The sequence below is a fragment of the Aquarana catesbeiana genome, linkage group LG01, assembly GCF_042186555.1.
Source record: "Aquarana catesbeiana isolate 2022-GZ linkage group LG01, ASM4218655v1, whole genome shotgun sequence".
In the NCBI taxonomy this organism is placed as follows: Eukaryota; Metazoa; Chordata; class Amphibia; order Anura; family Ranidae; genus Aquarana; species Aquarana catesbeiana.
Window position 1 is genome coordinate 756,516,321 of NC_133324.1, and position 16,290 is coordinate 756,532,610.

General features: G+C 36.3%; 1 protein-coding gene across 2 annotated transcripts in view; it reads right to left on the minus strand.

The window, feature by feature from the left end:
- Positions 1-2,975: 2,975 nt before the first annotated feature.
- FSTL5 (follistatin like 5) overlaps positions 2,976-16,290 on the minus strand; it is a 1,055,781-nt gene continuing 1,042,466 nt past the window's right edge. For both annotated transcript variants that reach the window (XM_073606014.1, XM_073606023.1), the window contains one exon: positions 2,976-13,223. In XM_073606014.1, the coding sequence (XP_073462115.1) occupies positions 12,521-13,223 (703 nt within the window). In that variant the 3' untranslated portion in view covers positions 2,976-12,520. The remainder of the gene's footprint in view (positions 13,224-16,290) is intronic.

A 16,290-nucleotide genomic window follows, 5' to 3' on the forward strand; every position in this document is an offset into this window, starting at 1 on the left:
GGCCTTCTTTGGTGGATCTATAACATTTTTCACCACTTTATCCCGGATTGTTGGTGCCCTTCTATATATGAACTTAGGGTTTTTAGGTAGACTATCCTGTAGCTGTGTATCCGCCAACAAGATGTACCAATAACGTCTGATAATCTTTTCTATTCACTTTACTTTATTTATGTAACGTCGATCATAGCCTTTTAAGGTATACCTGGCTCCAATTTTCTCTGCCTGCTCCAGAAAGAGATTAAGGTTGGTGCAATTTCTTCTAAGTCACATCAGTTGGCCTTTTGGGACATTGAAGAGCCAACTTTTGTGGTGACAGCTCTCCATTGGAAGATAACTATTCCTGTCAACGTTTTTAAAGTGCGTTTGTGTGCTAAATGTAAAATTTTCTTGTATAATTTCTAAATCCAGGAAAGTTACTTTATTCTCACTAATGTCCCACGAGAGTTTGATATTCCTATCATTCATATTAAGTTTCTTGAGGAATCTGGTCAACTGGTTGGCATCACCTTCCCATAATATGAAAATGTCGTCAATGTATCTTTTGTAGATCACCAATTCATCCGGTTGGTCATTGAAGACATTTTCTTCCTCCCATTGGGCCATGAAAAACCCAGCTATACTCGGGGCAAATTTAGCTCCCATGGCTACTCCAGTCCGTTGGTGATAATACGTTTTGTTGTACCAGAAATAATTTTTTTTCAGGCTGAAGTCCAGGCATTTTATCAGAAACTTCCTCTGCATACATGACAACTTAGTGTATTTTTTCAAGCCCCATTTGGCGGCTTCGCAAGCTAGATGGTGGGGTATGATTGTGTATAGAGATGAAACGTCCGCGGTGGCCATAATCCACGTATTTTCTTCTTTCAGGATTTTATCTATAATTTGTAATATTTGTTTAGTGTCTCACAGGTATGCCTTTGTACTTTGAATGGCTGGTTGCAGAAAGACATCTATACATTGACCTATCCTCGTGAATCAATCCCGTTCACTATCAGTCTAGGGGGTGGATCTGTTCTATGCTTATGGATTTTAGGTAGTAAATATATAATCGGTGTATGGCACGAATCCGGGATAAGGAATCTAGCTTCTTTTTTATTGAGTATATTTTTCTTTACCCCTAAATGTACTTGTTCAAGTGCCTTCCTGCATTTGAACATCGGGCTACTCAATAATTTAGTATACGTGTTGGCATCCTCTAGCATATTCATCATTGTATTATGATATTGCTCCTTTGAGAGAATAATATTTCCTCCTCCCTTATCCGCGGGTCAGATCACAATATCCCTCCTTTTAGTCAATTTGTGAATGCCACTTTTAATGTACTTTCTTTTTAATCTTCAGATCCTTAATTTCTTCTACAATTTTTTTAAAAACCTCAATGTGTTTATTGTCTTTAATGGGTGGGTTAAAAACTGATTTATTCCTCAGTGTACTGTGTAAAATCCTATTATTCTCGACATCTGTATATTTAATGGGATTCCCCGCAATATATTTCTGGATATTTAATTTCCTCACAAATTTCTGAATCCCGATATAAGTTTGAAATTTATCCAAATTCTTGGTCGGTGCATATTTTAGGCCTTTGTCTAAAACCCCAATCTCTTCGTGTGTAAGTACCTGGCCGCTTAAGTTAAAAATGCCTTCTCCCTTTACTCCCTTTTTCTTTTGTTCTCTCTTACCGGCTCTCCGTCCTCTCTTCTTTCTGGACTTTGTCTGGAGTTTCTTATCTCGTCTGGATTTCTTTACAGGTAGATATTGGACTCCGTTCATACTGCCGGTAATTTCTTTGTTGTGGACCTCTCCTTTCACCATAGCCATATTCTTGGACAGGGCTCCAATCTCTTGGCCCATATTGTTCATATGGTGGTGCCCTGTTATCTCTATATTCGTATGCGGGTCTCCTCTGGTCCCTGTAATCATACGGTGGTCCTCTATGGTCCCTCTGGTCATATGGCTGTCTATATTGCTGAGACCCGACAATTCATTACACCCGTGATCAGTTTTAAATGACAATTTTTCCTTTAGAAATGTCATTTTGCTGCGGTACTGTTCTAAACATGGGAAAAATGTGCCACTTTAAAGGCATACTATAGACACCCCCCAGGCACGATATTTAAAGGAGTATTTCATTTTTATTGTTTCACTTTAAGCATTAAAAAATCACTGCTCCTGAAAAAACGGCCGTTTAAAAAAAAAAATTTGCATTGATACATGTCCCCCGGGGCAGGACCCAGGTCCTCAAACACTTTTTATGACAATAACTTGCATATAAGCCTTTAAAATTAGCACTTTGGATTTTTCATGTTAGTGTCCCATAGACTTTAATGGTGTTCCAGGAGCTTTCGAATTTTGCCGCAAACACTGCATATTGTTCGCTGTTTGGCGAACACGCCCGAATTTCGAGTCGAACTTACGTTTGACTCAAACATCGGGCTCATCCCTAGTTGCAACTACACAGTAACATGACTTGCACTTATTTAATGTGAAGGACACCAAATGAGATTCACCCTTTAATTTGTTCCTCTGCATAACTCTACATTTAAATATAAAGATATAAATGTTTTATTTCTTTAGCATGGCTTTAGGATCCTTAACAGTTTAGGTTGTAGGATTGAGGTCTGCTGGTCCTTGTTATATCTGTTTGGGTGGAAAATTTATTTTTCTTATGAGACTGTAGAGCCAGCTGGAATTAGGCAGAAGCAGAATTGTTTATATATACAGTATATAGTAATGGAACACTGATTTATATAATAAAAGAAAAAACGTGCTAAAACAGAATATAATGGACCAGGATAAAAGTATGGTTCATGCTTGGTAGCTAAAAGTTTACACATCATTACCCATCAAATAAACACATATATGTTATAGAACCAATAAAATAAGATTAACCCAAACAATGACCATAAATGTAGTTAACCAAAAACAGGACGTTTTATAAAATATTCTATTTCTACTCTACGCACCACACAGACTAATGCTTAAAACATTAGGTTTTATTCTCTTTCAAGCATTTGTTACATACAGAACATCAACATGGTGTTAATAAATAACAGATGTAAATGAGACAGACTAACACAGAGCTTACAAGGTTTACAAGGTTTTATTTCACAGGAAAAAATTCTGAAAGAGAAATATATTTGTAAATTAGAAAGGAAAATAAATCCTGTCATTAATAATGCTTAGAGACTTTAGCCCAGGAAATACCCTATGATTCTGGAGAGATTTAGCACACAACTCTTAAACCTAATTCTTTGTATAGATGGCTACAGTATTTTGGATCTCCAACCTATTATTCAACTTAGCTGCTAACATTTATGCCCTATGTTATTGACTAATCTAATTGTCCATATAGTATTAGTTATTAATGTTAATTGACAGAAAACTGGTGCATTGCTTAAATTTTCCACTAGAGCGATAGTACCTTGAAATACTACTTTAATATCAACCCACCCACATAACTTACTTCCACATTAACTTTACACAAAGAAGCTGATTTATAAGGGGGAGAATGGAAGAGATGAGCTTTTTTTGATACTGCCCTATGATTTTAGAAAACATCTGGAATCTAATTTGGTGATATGGGTAAGCCGTCTGATTTCCTTACTCCAGATTTTACATGTTCCTTGGATAGATGCAGATAAAGCACTGTTCAAATCCAGCCTAGTTTGTGTTAATGTGAGCAGAGCTGGTCAGCTACATATGCATCCTCCTATGTATGCTATGGAATAGCACAAAGTATGAGCTGCTGAAAGTAGATTGGGTGAGTCTGTACTGACGTCAATAAATCAGCACCAAATGTGTTCTTAAGTAGACAGGAGCTCTGTCCCTAAAATTTTATAAATCAAACTACAAGCAGCATAACTGCCCAATATTTTCCTTCATGTATGCTATAGTAACTTACCGACGCATACGATATTTGATATTTAAATGATTGGACTATGGTAATCTGAAAGCTGATTGGTTGCTATAGGTTACTGCATTTGTACATCATCATTGATGCTTATAGCAAGCAACTACAAAAGGGAAGATGTGTAATTTTTGTGGGCTTACCATTCACACAGCTGATAAGGGCCATACAACACCAACAATAAGTGTAAATCTGTGGTGAGGATAACAGGTGTGGGATCAGTCAAAGCCAAGTGCCTGTAAAAATCAATGACAGTCTGACAAACACCATTGTTACCTCCAAGTATTGTAACCACAAATTTGAGTAGTTATAGTGATTAGAGAAAGATGAGCTGGCCTGAATGCAAACTGTCTGTGTACAGAGCTACTCATCTGCCCCTAATCACATGTAACCACTCTAATTCTTTACGGTGCATGGCCCTAATAGAGCTGGTAAATGAGGCCAACACATTTTTTCAGCAGTTAGCACCAGAAAATTGAGATCACTCAATTCTCTGCGATTATTGTTTCTGAATTCATTCAAGTAAATACTACAACAGTCTGACTTGTGGTGTTTCTTTAGTATAGCTTATTAACTCACAATAGTGTATCACTTACCAGCCAACAGTGATTTAAAGAAGGATTTGCAGCAATGTAAAATGATAAGTGAGAAAAACCTCAACAATCCTACTGCAAAACGCTGTCATAGTCTTTAGAGTGGATTCATAGTGACATACTATAACTTTACACAGTCTTTTTTCTTTTTACCAAATTAAAAGTTGCATTAACTCCCAAAAGTTTGATATCCACCCAATGAATTTGAGTGACAGCATAGAACAAACCATACATAATATAGTTACATATTGCTATATTCTGAAGATAGTTATCAAAATCAAATAGTAATAGTTGATTTTTTGATATGAAGAGAAGAAACTTTGACCTATATGGTTTGGCTCTATTTTTCACAGAGCTAATTATAGCTGTGCTGGAATTGTTTGTCCCCATTTAGTTAGCTAGTGTAGTGAGAAATATATGATGCACATAGTGCCATGGCAATCAATGACATTTCTGTTTACTGCAGTCTACCATTTAATTAATTATTTCTAATCTGTTGCTGTGGGATGTTACACTTTCACTTTGCTAGAAAATAGCTTAACTGGCTTAAATCAAATCAATACAAAGCCCTGGGCTGCACACTGTGTGTATCAACCTCATCTCAAAGTGAAAGTAAAAGCTTCAGATACAGCAGTCTACAACCATTGGTCACGCCCCCTTATGCGTTTTACCCTAAATGGGCTTATATTTACATTTTTTCACTTACACTGAAAAAATATCTGTTTTGACCAGTTTTATGTAGTCAAACACATCATGTTTTGGGCATTTGTATGGTGTTAATTTTTGCTGGTTTCTTTTTATACAGTTACACTTGTAATCTTGAGGACTAAAATCTATGGTTGATTCTATTTTCATCTATATGCTAGAAGTAAAGGAAACAGTAATGCAAATGGTGGTATTCCCCTGGTATGTAGAGCTATGTCTTTCTTTGTTCCAATGCCAATAATTTTATCACTTCCATGTTTCTGATAAAATTGTATTTGTAGTCACAATTCTCTCAATCACTTACAGATTGAGAGAATTGTCTATAGTACTATTTTTCATTGATTTCCTCTAATGCCCCGTACACACGATAGGATTTTCCAACGGAAAATGTTCGATGGGAGCTTGTTGTCAGAAATTCCCACCATGTGTAGGCTCCATCGGACATTTTTCATTGGAATTTCTGACACACAAAATCTGAGATCTGGATCTCAAATTTTCCAGCAACAAAATCCGTTGTCGTAAATTCCGATCGTGTGTACACAATTCTGATGCACATAGTTCCACGCATGCTCGGAATCAAGCAGAAGAGCCACACTGGCTATTGAACTTCATTTTTCTCGGCTCGTCGTATGTGTTGTACTTCACTGTGTTCTTGAAGTTCGGAATTTTCGACAAGATTTGTGTTACCGTGTGTATGCAAGACAAGTTTGAGCCAACATATGTCGGAAAAAAAACATGGATTTTGTTGTCAGAAAATCCTATTGTGTGTACAGGGCATAATAGTGCTTATAAGCAATCTATTAAACAGGAAGCATTTCTCATTTCCTATTTTCTGGTATACATTTTAAAAAAAACTGTATGTCTGAAACCTTTGACATGACAAAAACTGATCATTCCAGCAGAATTTATATGATTACATTTGAACCACATTTTCTAACAACACTTGTGAAGCCAAGGATAAGAAAACCAGCAAGGGCAGCTATTGAGAGCACAGCCAAGAACAGGAGGAGTACTTTGGAAGGAGTAGAAAATATTTGAGGAGAAAAATTTAATTTATAAACTATATGTTCATAAAGCTTGGTTACCAGTCTTAATGGGATAAATAAATACAGATTAATAAAATAGCTTTAATACTTTTTTCCTGGAGAAAATGCTCCTTCAGGTTACCTCCAATGTTAGGTAAATGTCTGATTGTCCAGCCCATTGATCACATGATCTGTGGGGGGGGGAGGTAAACCAATCTAATCTCTATATCAGCAGTGACCATAAAAAGTTGTTAAACTTTCAGTCATATGTCCAGCACTGAAAGTATACCTTTACTGAGGAAGTATGGAGGCTGTTAATGCTGACCTCTGTTTCTGTTGCCTAGATGTCAGTGCTGAATTAATGGTTTCAGCACTGTTCAAATCACTGAACCAGAACAAGTATGCAGATCAGGAATTCTGGCTTTTCTGCGACTTACCTGATGCTCTTCCATGTCAGTGAGTTAGAAAATATTGGATCAACATGGGAGCAACTCTTACTCCTATGTTAGGAAGGAAGGAAAATTAGGAAGTCAGAATTGGCAGCCTTTATATTCCACTCAGTATAGATTTCCTGGAAACCACCATGCAGCAGAATTTTCTCCAGGAATGGTGAGTATCATTTATCTATTGTTGCATTGCTAACCCAAGTCTTTTTTATTCTTTCCCTCCCTCACCCCTCTATAGCACTTTGCTTGTTTTTTTAACTTACCTTGCAGCAGTCCAGATCTGCATAGGTGTAACCTTCAGAAGTATTGGGGGGTTGAGGAAACCACCCAGCATACAAGTAACTGTCTGGAGTGACCAATCAACTCATCCAAAATATGTGCCTCACTGCAGTTAGGAGGCAGCATTTCCTAATAAATTTGAGATAAAGAGGGCAGATGCATCGTAAAGAGAAAAGCCCCTAAGCAAAGCTGAGACATTCCTCCTTTAAATACCTCCTCAAAGACCAACTTTAATATCATAGTTAAATTAATTGGGTTGATCTTCTAAAGGCAAACAGGCTGCTTAATTAGCAAAGGGAATTTTCACTTTGCACTGGAATTTTCCCTTAACTTAGTGAAGGAGCTGAAGTTCTGCTGACTTTCATCATGCTAACAAAATACTGTTTTTTACCTTTTAAATAAGTGGGTTTTCTTGGCAAAGTGAACTTTCAATACATTCAAGCTAAATGAAAATTCCCTTGCAAAGTGAAATGTCTTTTTGCAAAGTGAACATGCTTTACTGCTTTAGTAAATCAATCCCAATGTCTTTAAGTTGAGTAGCCTCCCTGGTGGTATTCCCGAGTGTGGCTCGGGGTTAAAATTCAGTACCATTAGCGGTAACCCCGAGCCACACTCGGGATCGCATTGCAGGATCCTGGGGCGGCTTTACTTACCTTGTCCCCCGGGATCCTGCGATGTCACCCGAGTGTCCGAGGACTCCGTCCTCCTCTGAAGCCTCTCCGTGCCAGGCTCCGTTCCCTGCGAGCGGCGCGACGCACGGGGGCGGAGCCTGGCGGCAAATTAAAAAAAAAGTAAAAATCATAACACATACAGTACTGTAATCTTACAGATTACAGTACTGTATGAAATGATTTCACATCTCTTTTGTCCCCAGTGCTTTGACCCATGCCCTGCATGCAGTTTTACATGATATACACTGTTCTTTCTGCCTGGAAACTGGAGATTGTCCATAGCAACCAAAAAGTGTCCCTTTACATCAAAAGTGGCTTTAGACCAGCTAGAAAACAGCGATAGTAAATTAGAACACTTGCAGAATTGAGCGATAGTGAATTGTGGGGAAATTTATTTTATTACTATTTTTTTTTTTTTTTTTAATTATTTATTTTTATTTATTATATTATAATTTATGTTTTTGTGTTTCAAACTTTATCATACCCGGGATATCTACTAGACTCTGGTTTGGACAGATTTAAGTGTGTTATTGTTAAGATTTACAGACCTACAATATAAAACGCCAAATTTCCATGCAAAATAATTGTACCGCTTTCAGCACCTAAAATCCGAAATAATCATACCGCCAGGGAGGTTAATAGGAACAAGCCTGTGATTGTTTGCTAGGTTTTGCTACACCTAAATGCATTGTATTAAATACGGATACTATGGGGTTAATTTACCAAAATTGGAGAGTCCAAATCTGGTGTAGCTGTGCATGGTAGCCGACAAGCTTTTTACTTCAGCTCCTTCAATTAAGCTTTGACAAAAAAAAAATGGAAGCTGATTGTAGAGCTAGACCAGATTTTGCACTCTCCGGTTTTAGTAAATCAACACCTATGTCACCTTTGCTAGTATTTAGGTCAAACATATTATAGATTTTAGACATATGTTGCTTGTTGTTTACATGCTTAATTGCTTACATGCTTAATTCTTTCTTTGACACAGCATATATCTATCAGTATTATCTAACAGACTGAACTATTCTGAGTTTGTTTAATCATGTAATTTTAAAAATGTTTTGCAACTCCACCTTTGCTGTGAAAAAAAAATTCCCTCTTGGTGATCTATGTACATTGCAAGGATTTGAACAAATGTTGTTGCAAATTCCTACCTTTTGTTATTCTGAAGAAATCCCTGTGTGTTTGTCTGTGTCGATGTGGGAAAGTAAATCTGTATGGGAGTAGTTTTATAATTATCAATCAACTGCTGCACTTGTGTACAGAACACCTCCAGGTTGCCATATTGCATTGCATTTTACAGAAAATTAATGTACTGCAGATTGAAAATGAAAGATAATGTTTAATAACATTCAATTACAGTATGGCTTGTATAGCAACTGTATATGCTTAATTTTTTGATTTTATATGCAATTTTTTTCCAACAAAAGCGGAGTTACCCTTTAACATAAACACTCATTGCACTAATAATGGAATCCCATTAGTATTATTTCAAGACATATTAATGTGATGAAATATGACAAAATGAATTTTGTGTTACCAAATGGAAAAATTAAGGTAAAAGATTATTTGTATTATGACATTTAAACGTGTATGCAGATCTGTTGAACTAAGAGATAAAGACATGCTATCTCAGCAATATGAATTTACCATCTCATGTAAAGCTGGCCATACATTTTCAGTTTTTTGCTCAGCCAGTGGGAATCCTCCCTGCTGTGCTATTGTATTCTGACAGTGGGGAGACTTCCCCGTTGTCAGAATACACAAATCAGCACTGCAGCCTACTGCCTGCAGTGCTGATCGAGTCAGTGGCTTTAATCCGACAGGGTGGATACCAATCAACTTCTGCTCAACTGCAGTGGCCACACTGGCTGAACCTGGCTGATTTTCAATCCATGTATGGCTAACTTAACACAAGCTGTTGTGATTTTTATTGATTTATTTATTTTACTTTACAGGCAGTCCCTGATTTATAAACAAGGTAGGTTCTGTAGGTTTGTTCTTAAAGCGGAGTTCCACCCATTTAAAAGTCAGCAGCTACAAAAAGTGTAGCTGCTGACTTTTAATAATCAGACACCCACCTGTCCCACAGTCCAGCGATGCGGGCGCACGAAGCCTCACTCCTCTCCGCCCCTGGCATTCTAACTGTGGGGGCCTGGCTGTGGCTTCACAGTCGGGCGCGCACTGCGCATGTGCGAGCTGCGCTGCACGCTGTGAATGGCCGTGCAATCTTCTGGAACCTGTGACATGTCCCAGAAGATTTCAGGGAGGGAGGAGAGGTGAAATTCCTTCCATCGCTGCGGTGCCAGGGGAGGAACTGTATGCCTGTAAAATCTGGTTAACCACTCCCCCCAAAAAATGACATGCCAAATTGGTATGTCAGGGGGTCGCAGCACTTAAAGCGGAAGTTCCATTTTGGGTGGAACCCTGCTTTAAGTTGAATTTATATTGGCACACGGAATTAGTTACTCCCCCTTGCACAACTCTGCACCTTACCCTTATTTCTTCTAGAGTAAAGGTTTAATACCAATGTTTTTAGTAATTAATGTCATACATGAGGAATGTATAATATATATGGGTTTCAGACCTGTATCTATGTATTATGTAAAGCTTTGTCCTATTATTATGATCATATCCTTATTGTTTCTGCAATTTTTCTTGGTAGAATTGTTTTTATGATTGTGAATAAGCTTTCTGAATATGCAAATCCTTGGGGGTCCTGAAGAAGCAGAATACCCACGAAACGTGTAGACCTTTCTGGAGGATACAGATTGCTATTTTGTGATGTATTAAAATAACATGTCAGGTTTGATGACATTGATGGTTGCAATGTGTTTTTAATTTGTATTTAGTAAAATTACAGTTTTTATATACATTTCTTTGTTTGAGTTTAGTAGTGAGTTGACAATCAGTGGTATATTTAGTCCCAACTCTTCTATAACCATTTCTGGAATTTGCATGTAATTTGGAACAGGTAAATTTGTAAGGTGTAACTCCAACCCAAAAAAAAATGTTTTGCATTTTTTTGGATAGCATAGTGAAGGGTTAACGCCCCTGTAATGTTTGTTTTGCAGTCTGTGCCACTGTTCAGAAGAGTTCACCTCACTTTCTCTCCCTGTGACAATTGGATTTTGAACAATTTGGGTTGTTGTGGAAACAAGGATTGGGGATAAATATTTAGTGGAGACACCTTTTCCCCATGATAACTCTTACAGAAGTAAATTCCCCTTCCTAGGGGCAGATTTATTCTCACTTCCTGTTGTTTCCCTCCATGTAAGTATTTTTGTCTTCAGATTTATCAAAACCATATAATATGAGGTTAAACCTTAAGCATTTCAACTTGTATGCAATCGGACGGACCCTTGCAATACATAATTTTGGTAAATCTGAAGAAAAAAATCTGAAGAAGATCTAATAGTGTGTATGGGGCTTTAGTCATATAACTGTCTATGAAAAATCTGCATTCACACTAGTATTTTTCTCTTTCTGTTATGCATATACATATTAATTCCACTTCAATAGAAAGCGCAAGAAATAAAGTAACAGAAATGAATGCTTGGAATCCAGGTGTCATAACATATGCGATCTTCTATGTGAACCAACCAAATTAATTTGCTTGAGTTTCTACTGAGAAACCTAAGCAGAAAAAACAACAAGGTGTTCAGTGTTTCCTACCTTTTATGCTCTGCCATTTTTCACACATTACTTTCAGTAAGTAGGCGCCTACAACCACCAAAATCACTGGACATTTACAAATAAGTCTTGTGCTTGGAGGAGCTCCTCAAAAGAATTTTCATTCACAACAAAATGTGTGTGGGCTCGCTATTTGTTTTTTTAACTGATGGTGGAGCACTATGATGTTATACTTGCCATAATATTATCTCTTTATCTCAGCTTGCCTTTTTGGTATTATTCTTATGTTTATTCTCTCCACCATCATTCTCACAAAGAGTATACTGTGTTGTACAAGTTACTGATACAACAGAGACCATTTAAAATGCCACAAAAAAAACAGCAAGGTCTGTTAGCAGCCAGGCTATGGAATTTTGAAATAAATTCAAATGGAAAAATTTAGAACCATATGTAATATAAAAATACTAAAGTGTAAAATAAGTATATACCCACAAGATATTTCACTACACATATTCATAGATTGATGCTTTTTGCAATGCTTGTAGTAGTATGAAACAATCACCTTGCATCATCCTTAAATTAGAAATACAAATGAAAATACAAATTTACTGAAAAATGTGTAATTATGTTTTGTTATACCTGAAATCAGTCCCTGAAAAAATTAATTTAAAAGAGAAATGTGGAAAATCTACATGATGTTATGCCAGTAGCACATTCCACTACTATATTTTTAAAAACTTAGTGGAACAAAGTAAGTAATGACATAATTTATGATTTCAGACTTGCGATTTGTGATAAACAAGTGCTTGGGTTCAAATCACAACATGTACTAGAAACACGTTATCATTTTCCTTTTTTGTTTGTTTCTTATAAAATGTTCCACCCAAGGCACAAACAAACATGGGACAAGACTGTTTCTAAAAAATTCAGACATACTTGACTAATGAAACAGATACATGTCCTGATAATTAACTAAAATCATTATTTCTGTTCCTGGAAAAACATATTTTGTATTTTTGTTTTTTTAGACATCATTTTATGAAAACTATACAAAGTTATATAATTGTACAATTTGTGTGTAGAGCTAATTAGTAAACAGTTAAGTGCAACTCACTAAAATATGAAAAAAAATAAAAACCTTCTGGGATCTGCAAAATTATTTTAAAATATGTAAATCTGCAAATGCTTGCCAACCTAAAAGAAACAAATATTCCCATTGAAAAAAAAAGAAAGAAATAATGAAAATGTTAAGCTGTAAATCCTACGCTTCCTCAACCCAAACAATTGTGTTGCCTTTTTCAACTTCGGTGATCTCACAGTTTAATTTGTTGAGTCTTCCATCTAGAATAAACAGAGAATTCTTAGAGGGTGTCATTAAGTATTGTCCAAAGAGGCCACTCTCTATGATAATTCGATTTTTTGAGCTCCATGGCCATTCTTCTAGCTTGACTGGTTCTTTAAGGCTCTTTATCATTTTCACCTTACCAGATGAGAGTTCTACAAAGAGTACATCAGTTTGTGTGCTTGAACTTGCATAGACATTGTATTGATGAGCTTCTATGAATGATGATTGAAAGGCCACATCAGATATATGCAGATTAGTATGAATGTCAAATAAATCCCTAATTTCTCCTTGGACTGTTATTAATTGTACTCTCATTACTCCTTTAATGTCATCAATGCTGACAAGATAGTGTCCATCTGGGGAGATATATGGGAGACCAGTTACATCCTTGTTATAGCCAATGACAACATCAGTTACACTATCCACTACTACTTGTGGAAGGATAGCTCCTGTTGTATCAGGTTTGCAGTGAATAAAATAATATCCCCCAAGATGGGTGTAAGCCAAAGACTGAGGGATGCAATTGTAATCTTTTAAACTGACTGTCTTGATGTAGGACATAGTTTCCAAATCAATCTTCAGAAGTGCTGCTTCTTCTTTGTGAAGGATAAATCCAAACCTGAAAGAAGAAAGAAAGCAGTCTGGAGAGCAATCTCTTTATTTTAAAAATCCACATTATGACAAATGTAGCAAAATTATGTAAATGTCAGGTAGATATATAATTTATTATGAAGAAAGCACTGGTTTGCTCATGCAGACTTTCCTGTTCTGGACTTGAAATTGATACTATACTTTTGAATCGTAATGATGACCTTACAGTATGTCTTGTAATGACAATGTTGTATTCTGTGACCAATTAAACTGCCTTAGACTTAGACTTCCACTGACTTTAGTTATTATTAAATCTGTCAGGAACACATTCTTTCCTATGGATGTGGCTCTGTCTGATATTTAATAGCGCATGCTATAGAGTTTACAAAGGATAGTAAGTTGTCAGCTAAACGATTAATACCTAAAGACTTAATGTCTTTGTTCATTGCTAGATAATAGTGGGTTACAAGAAATGTATCATTTTGAGTTTTTCATATATGTAGCTCACTTTTTTCTTTGCTTTAAAAAGTACTGTTCTTTGTAGTCATATAAGTGAGGTGATAAACTTACAATATAATGATTTAAAATATAATTTGTCTTTTTTATCTCATTTTCCTTATGAGCATATTACTCATATTGCTTTAACATTAAATGTGTTAAAAGATTTTACATTTTTATGGGACACAGTCTGTTATATTTTAATAATAATTTTGCACATGTATACCTGCCAAAAATTGAAAAAATAGGTTTAAAAAAGATGAACCAGAAATGGCATTAAGTATACCTTAAAATGAGTAATTTGAATTAATTTAGCAGTATTAGAGTCTTGTACTGTGTCAGCCATCAGTTATTGCAGAAAGTGTAAAACTTAATAATACTTTATATTGGCCCTTTAGGTCCCTTTTTTAGCCCTTTTTTTACAACAATATAGAGCCTGGGAAGGGATCTAAAGCACTGAATTCTTGTATCTTTAATAACCTAAGTTTGCCAAAAAAAGGGCAATACTTACAATGATTGTAAACCCTCACCTTGAAAATATATATAAAAAAAAATATAAATACCTTTTTCCCTTTTTTTATAAGTGATCACATACCCTCTGTTCTCAGCTGCATAAGAACTAGGAGAGGAGAAGCAGAGGAGAGGCGAAGCAGCGGCACACTGAACTTCCGAGTGAATGGCTGAGCATGGGAAGGTGTGTCAGAACAAGTGTGATCATTGGAGGAGCGCAAGCTGAGTTCTCAGCACAGCTAGAGAACTAACCAATGTGTGTCCTACTCTTTAGTGTGGTCAGTTTTTATTAGAAAAAGCAGACATACTAGCAGGATCACCAGGGTTTTCACACAAAGGAAGCAATATAAAGAGAACAGGATACGCTTTCATACAAGTAAATGGTACAGCAGGCACATATCAGGAATATGAAACGTTGGGTTTACATATTCTTTAATTCATAACTTTGAGTCCAGTAAAAACTATTTTTTACAAAAGCATAAAATGGGTTTGGAAGACTGGAGATGCTAATTTAGGGTCCACTAGATGACATCTGGAAGGATTAATCAGTGTGGCAGTTTCAGAGGGTTTGAGTAACAAAAGTTTCAGTAAAAAGAAATGATTACAGTGTGAATGCACAGGAACATGAAATTATGAGCACACTTGCTTTGAAAAATGTGTACCCAAATTAATTAAAACTCTTGCCTCTTCTGAACTGTTCAAACTAAAATATAAAATCAATTCTTAAGAATATAATGGTTAAAAATACATTTTAGGCTAGTTTTTTCATAATTATTTACTATTCTAAACTGACAAATGAGACAAAAAATACAATTAAAATGCACAGAATGTTGGCATGTCACTTTATTTTTTTCACTTTCACAAACTATATTTAATTAATTTAATATAAATGTTATTGTCATTTCTCTGTTTTGAACCTTGGACCCTCGGGCCATTGAGAAACTGCAGTGAAATTTGCGCATGTGCAGTAAAAAAACAACTGTGAAGCTGCAAGTTCACTACTGGTTTTCCTTACTCAAGATGGCGGCACCAGCACCTGAGAGCCTGTTGGCCTAGGGGGTCCCTCGTAGTCTGCCTCTTTCAGTGCCTGGGCTGGTGACATCACTTCCCCTCGGCACAGGAAGGGCTCAGCTCTGCTCCCTCCCTCTTGTCAATCATCTGGGACCCATTACAGGTCCCAGATGACTGAGCGGCCAATCACAGTGCGCGGCACCGCTCGCGCATGCGCAGTGGGTGCCCGGCTGTGAAGCCACAGCCTGGCACCCACAGTTGCAATGCCGGCGGTGCCAAACGGAGGGGGAGACGAGCGGGGTTTCGATCCCCCGCATCACTGGACCCTGGGACAGGTAAGTGTCCAATTAAAAGTCAGCAGCTGCAGTATTTGTAGCTGCTGACTTTTAAGTTTTTTTTTTTTTTTTTTTTAATGGGAACTCCTCTTGAAGGTTACATTTACACACAACTAAATAAGTCAGAGGAGAGACTCATCTGTTATCAAACACTTCCATCCATGTTTTCAGCCACACAAAGCATGCTATGGTAACCCATTTATTTTGTATAAAAAAGAAAGTTTTAAAAATATAATGTTCAAACTTAAAAACTTAACAAAAAATTTACTCAAAGCTATTATAAGTGTCCTTTAACAAAAAAAAAAGTCAGGCATGTTTGTAAATTTGAAAATGATAAATCTATGAGTTATAATACATTTATATTTTCTGCTGAATATTGACAGAACCTAAACTATGAAATGTTTCAACAAAATCCCCAAATAATAAGTATAACAGCAATAATATGTTTTTTTGTGTGACGTTTCATGTAGACGTTATATGATATTTTATAAAGGTCATTTACTCTTGTTTGCCCTTTGCATGCAACTTGTACAATTCAGTTAAATCTGCTTAGTGGAATACATTAAGTATGTATGCCATTTTAATCAATACTAACTATATGATCTCCTGACATTTGAGAGATCATGAGAAAAAAATGTATTGTATAACTTTAATTTTATCAGCATTCACTGAAGTTTGTTAGCTGTGCATCCATGCTGACATTAATTTCCAGGAAAATTATGACAGTTTTGTTACGAAAGA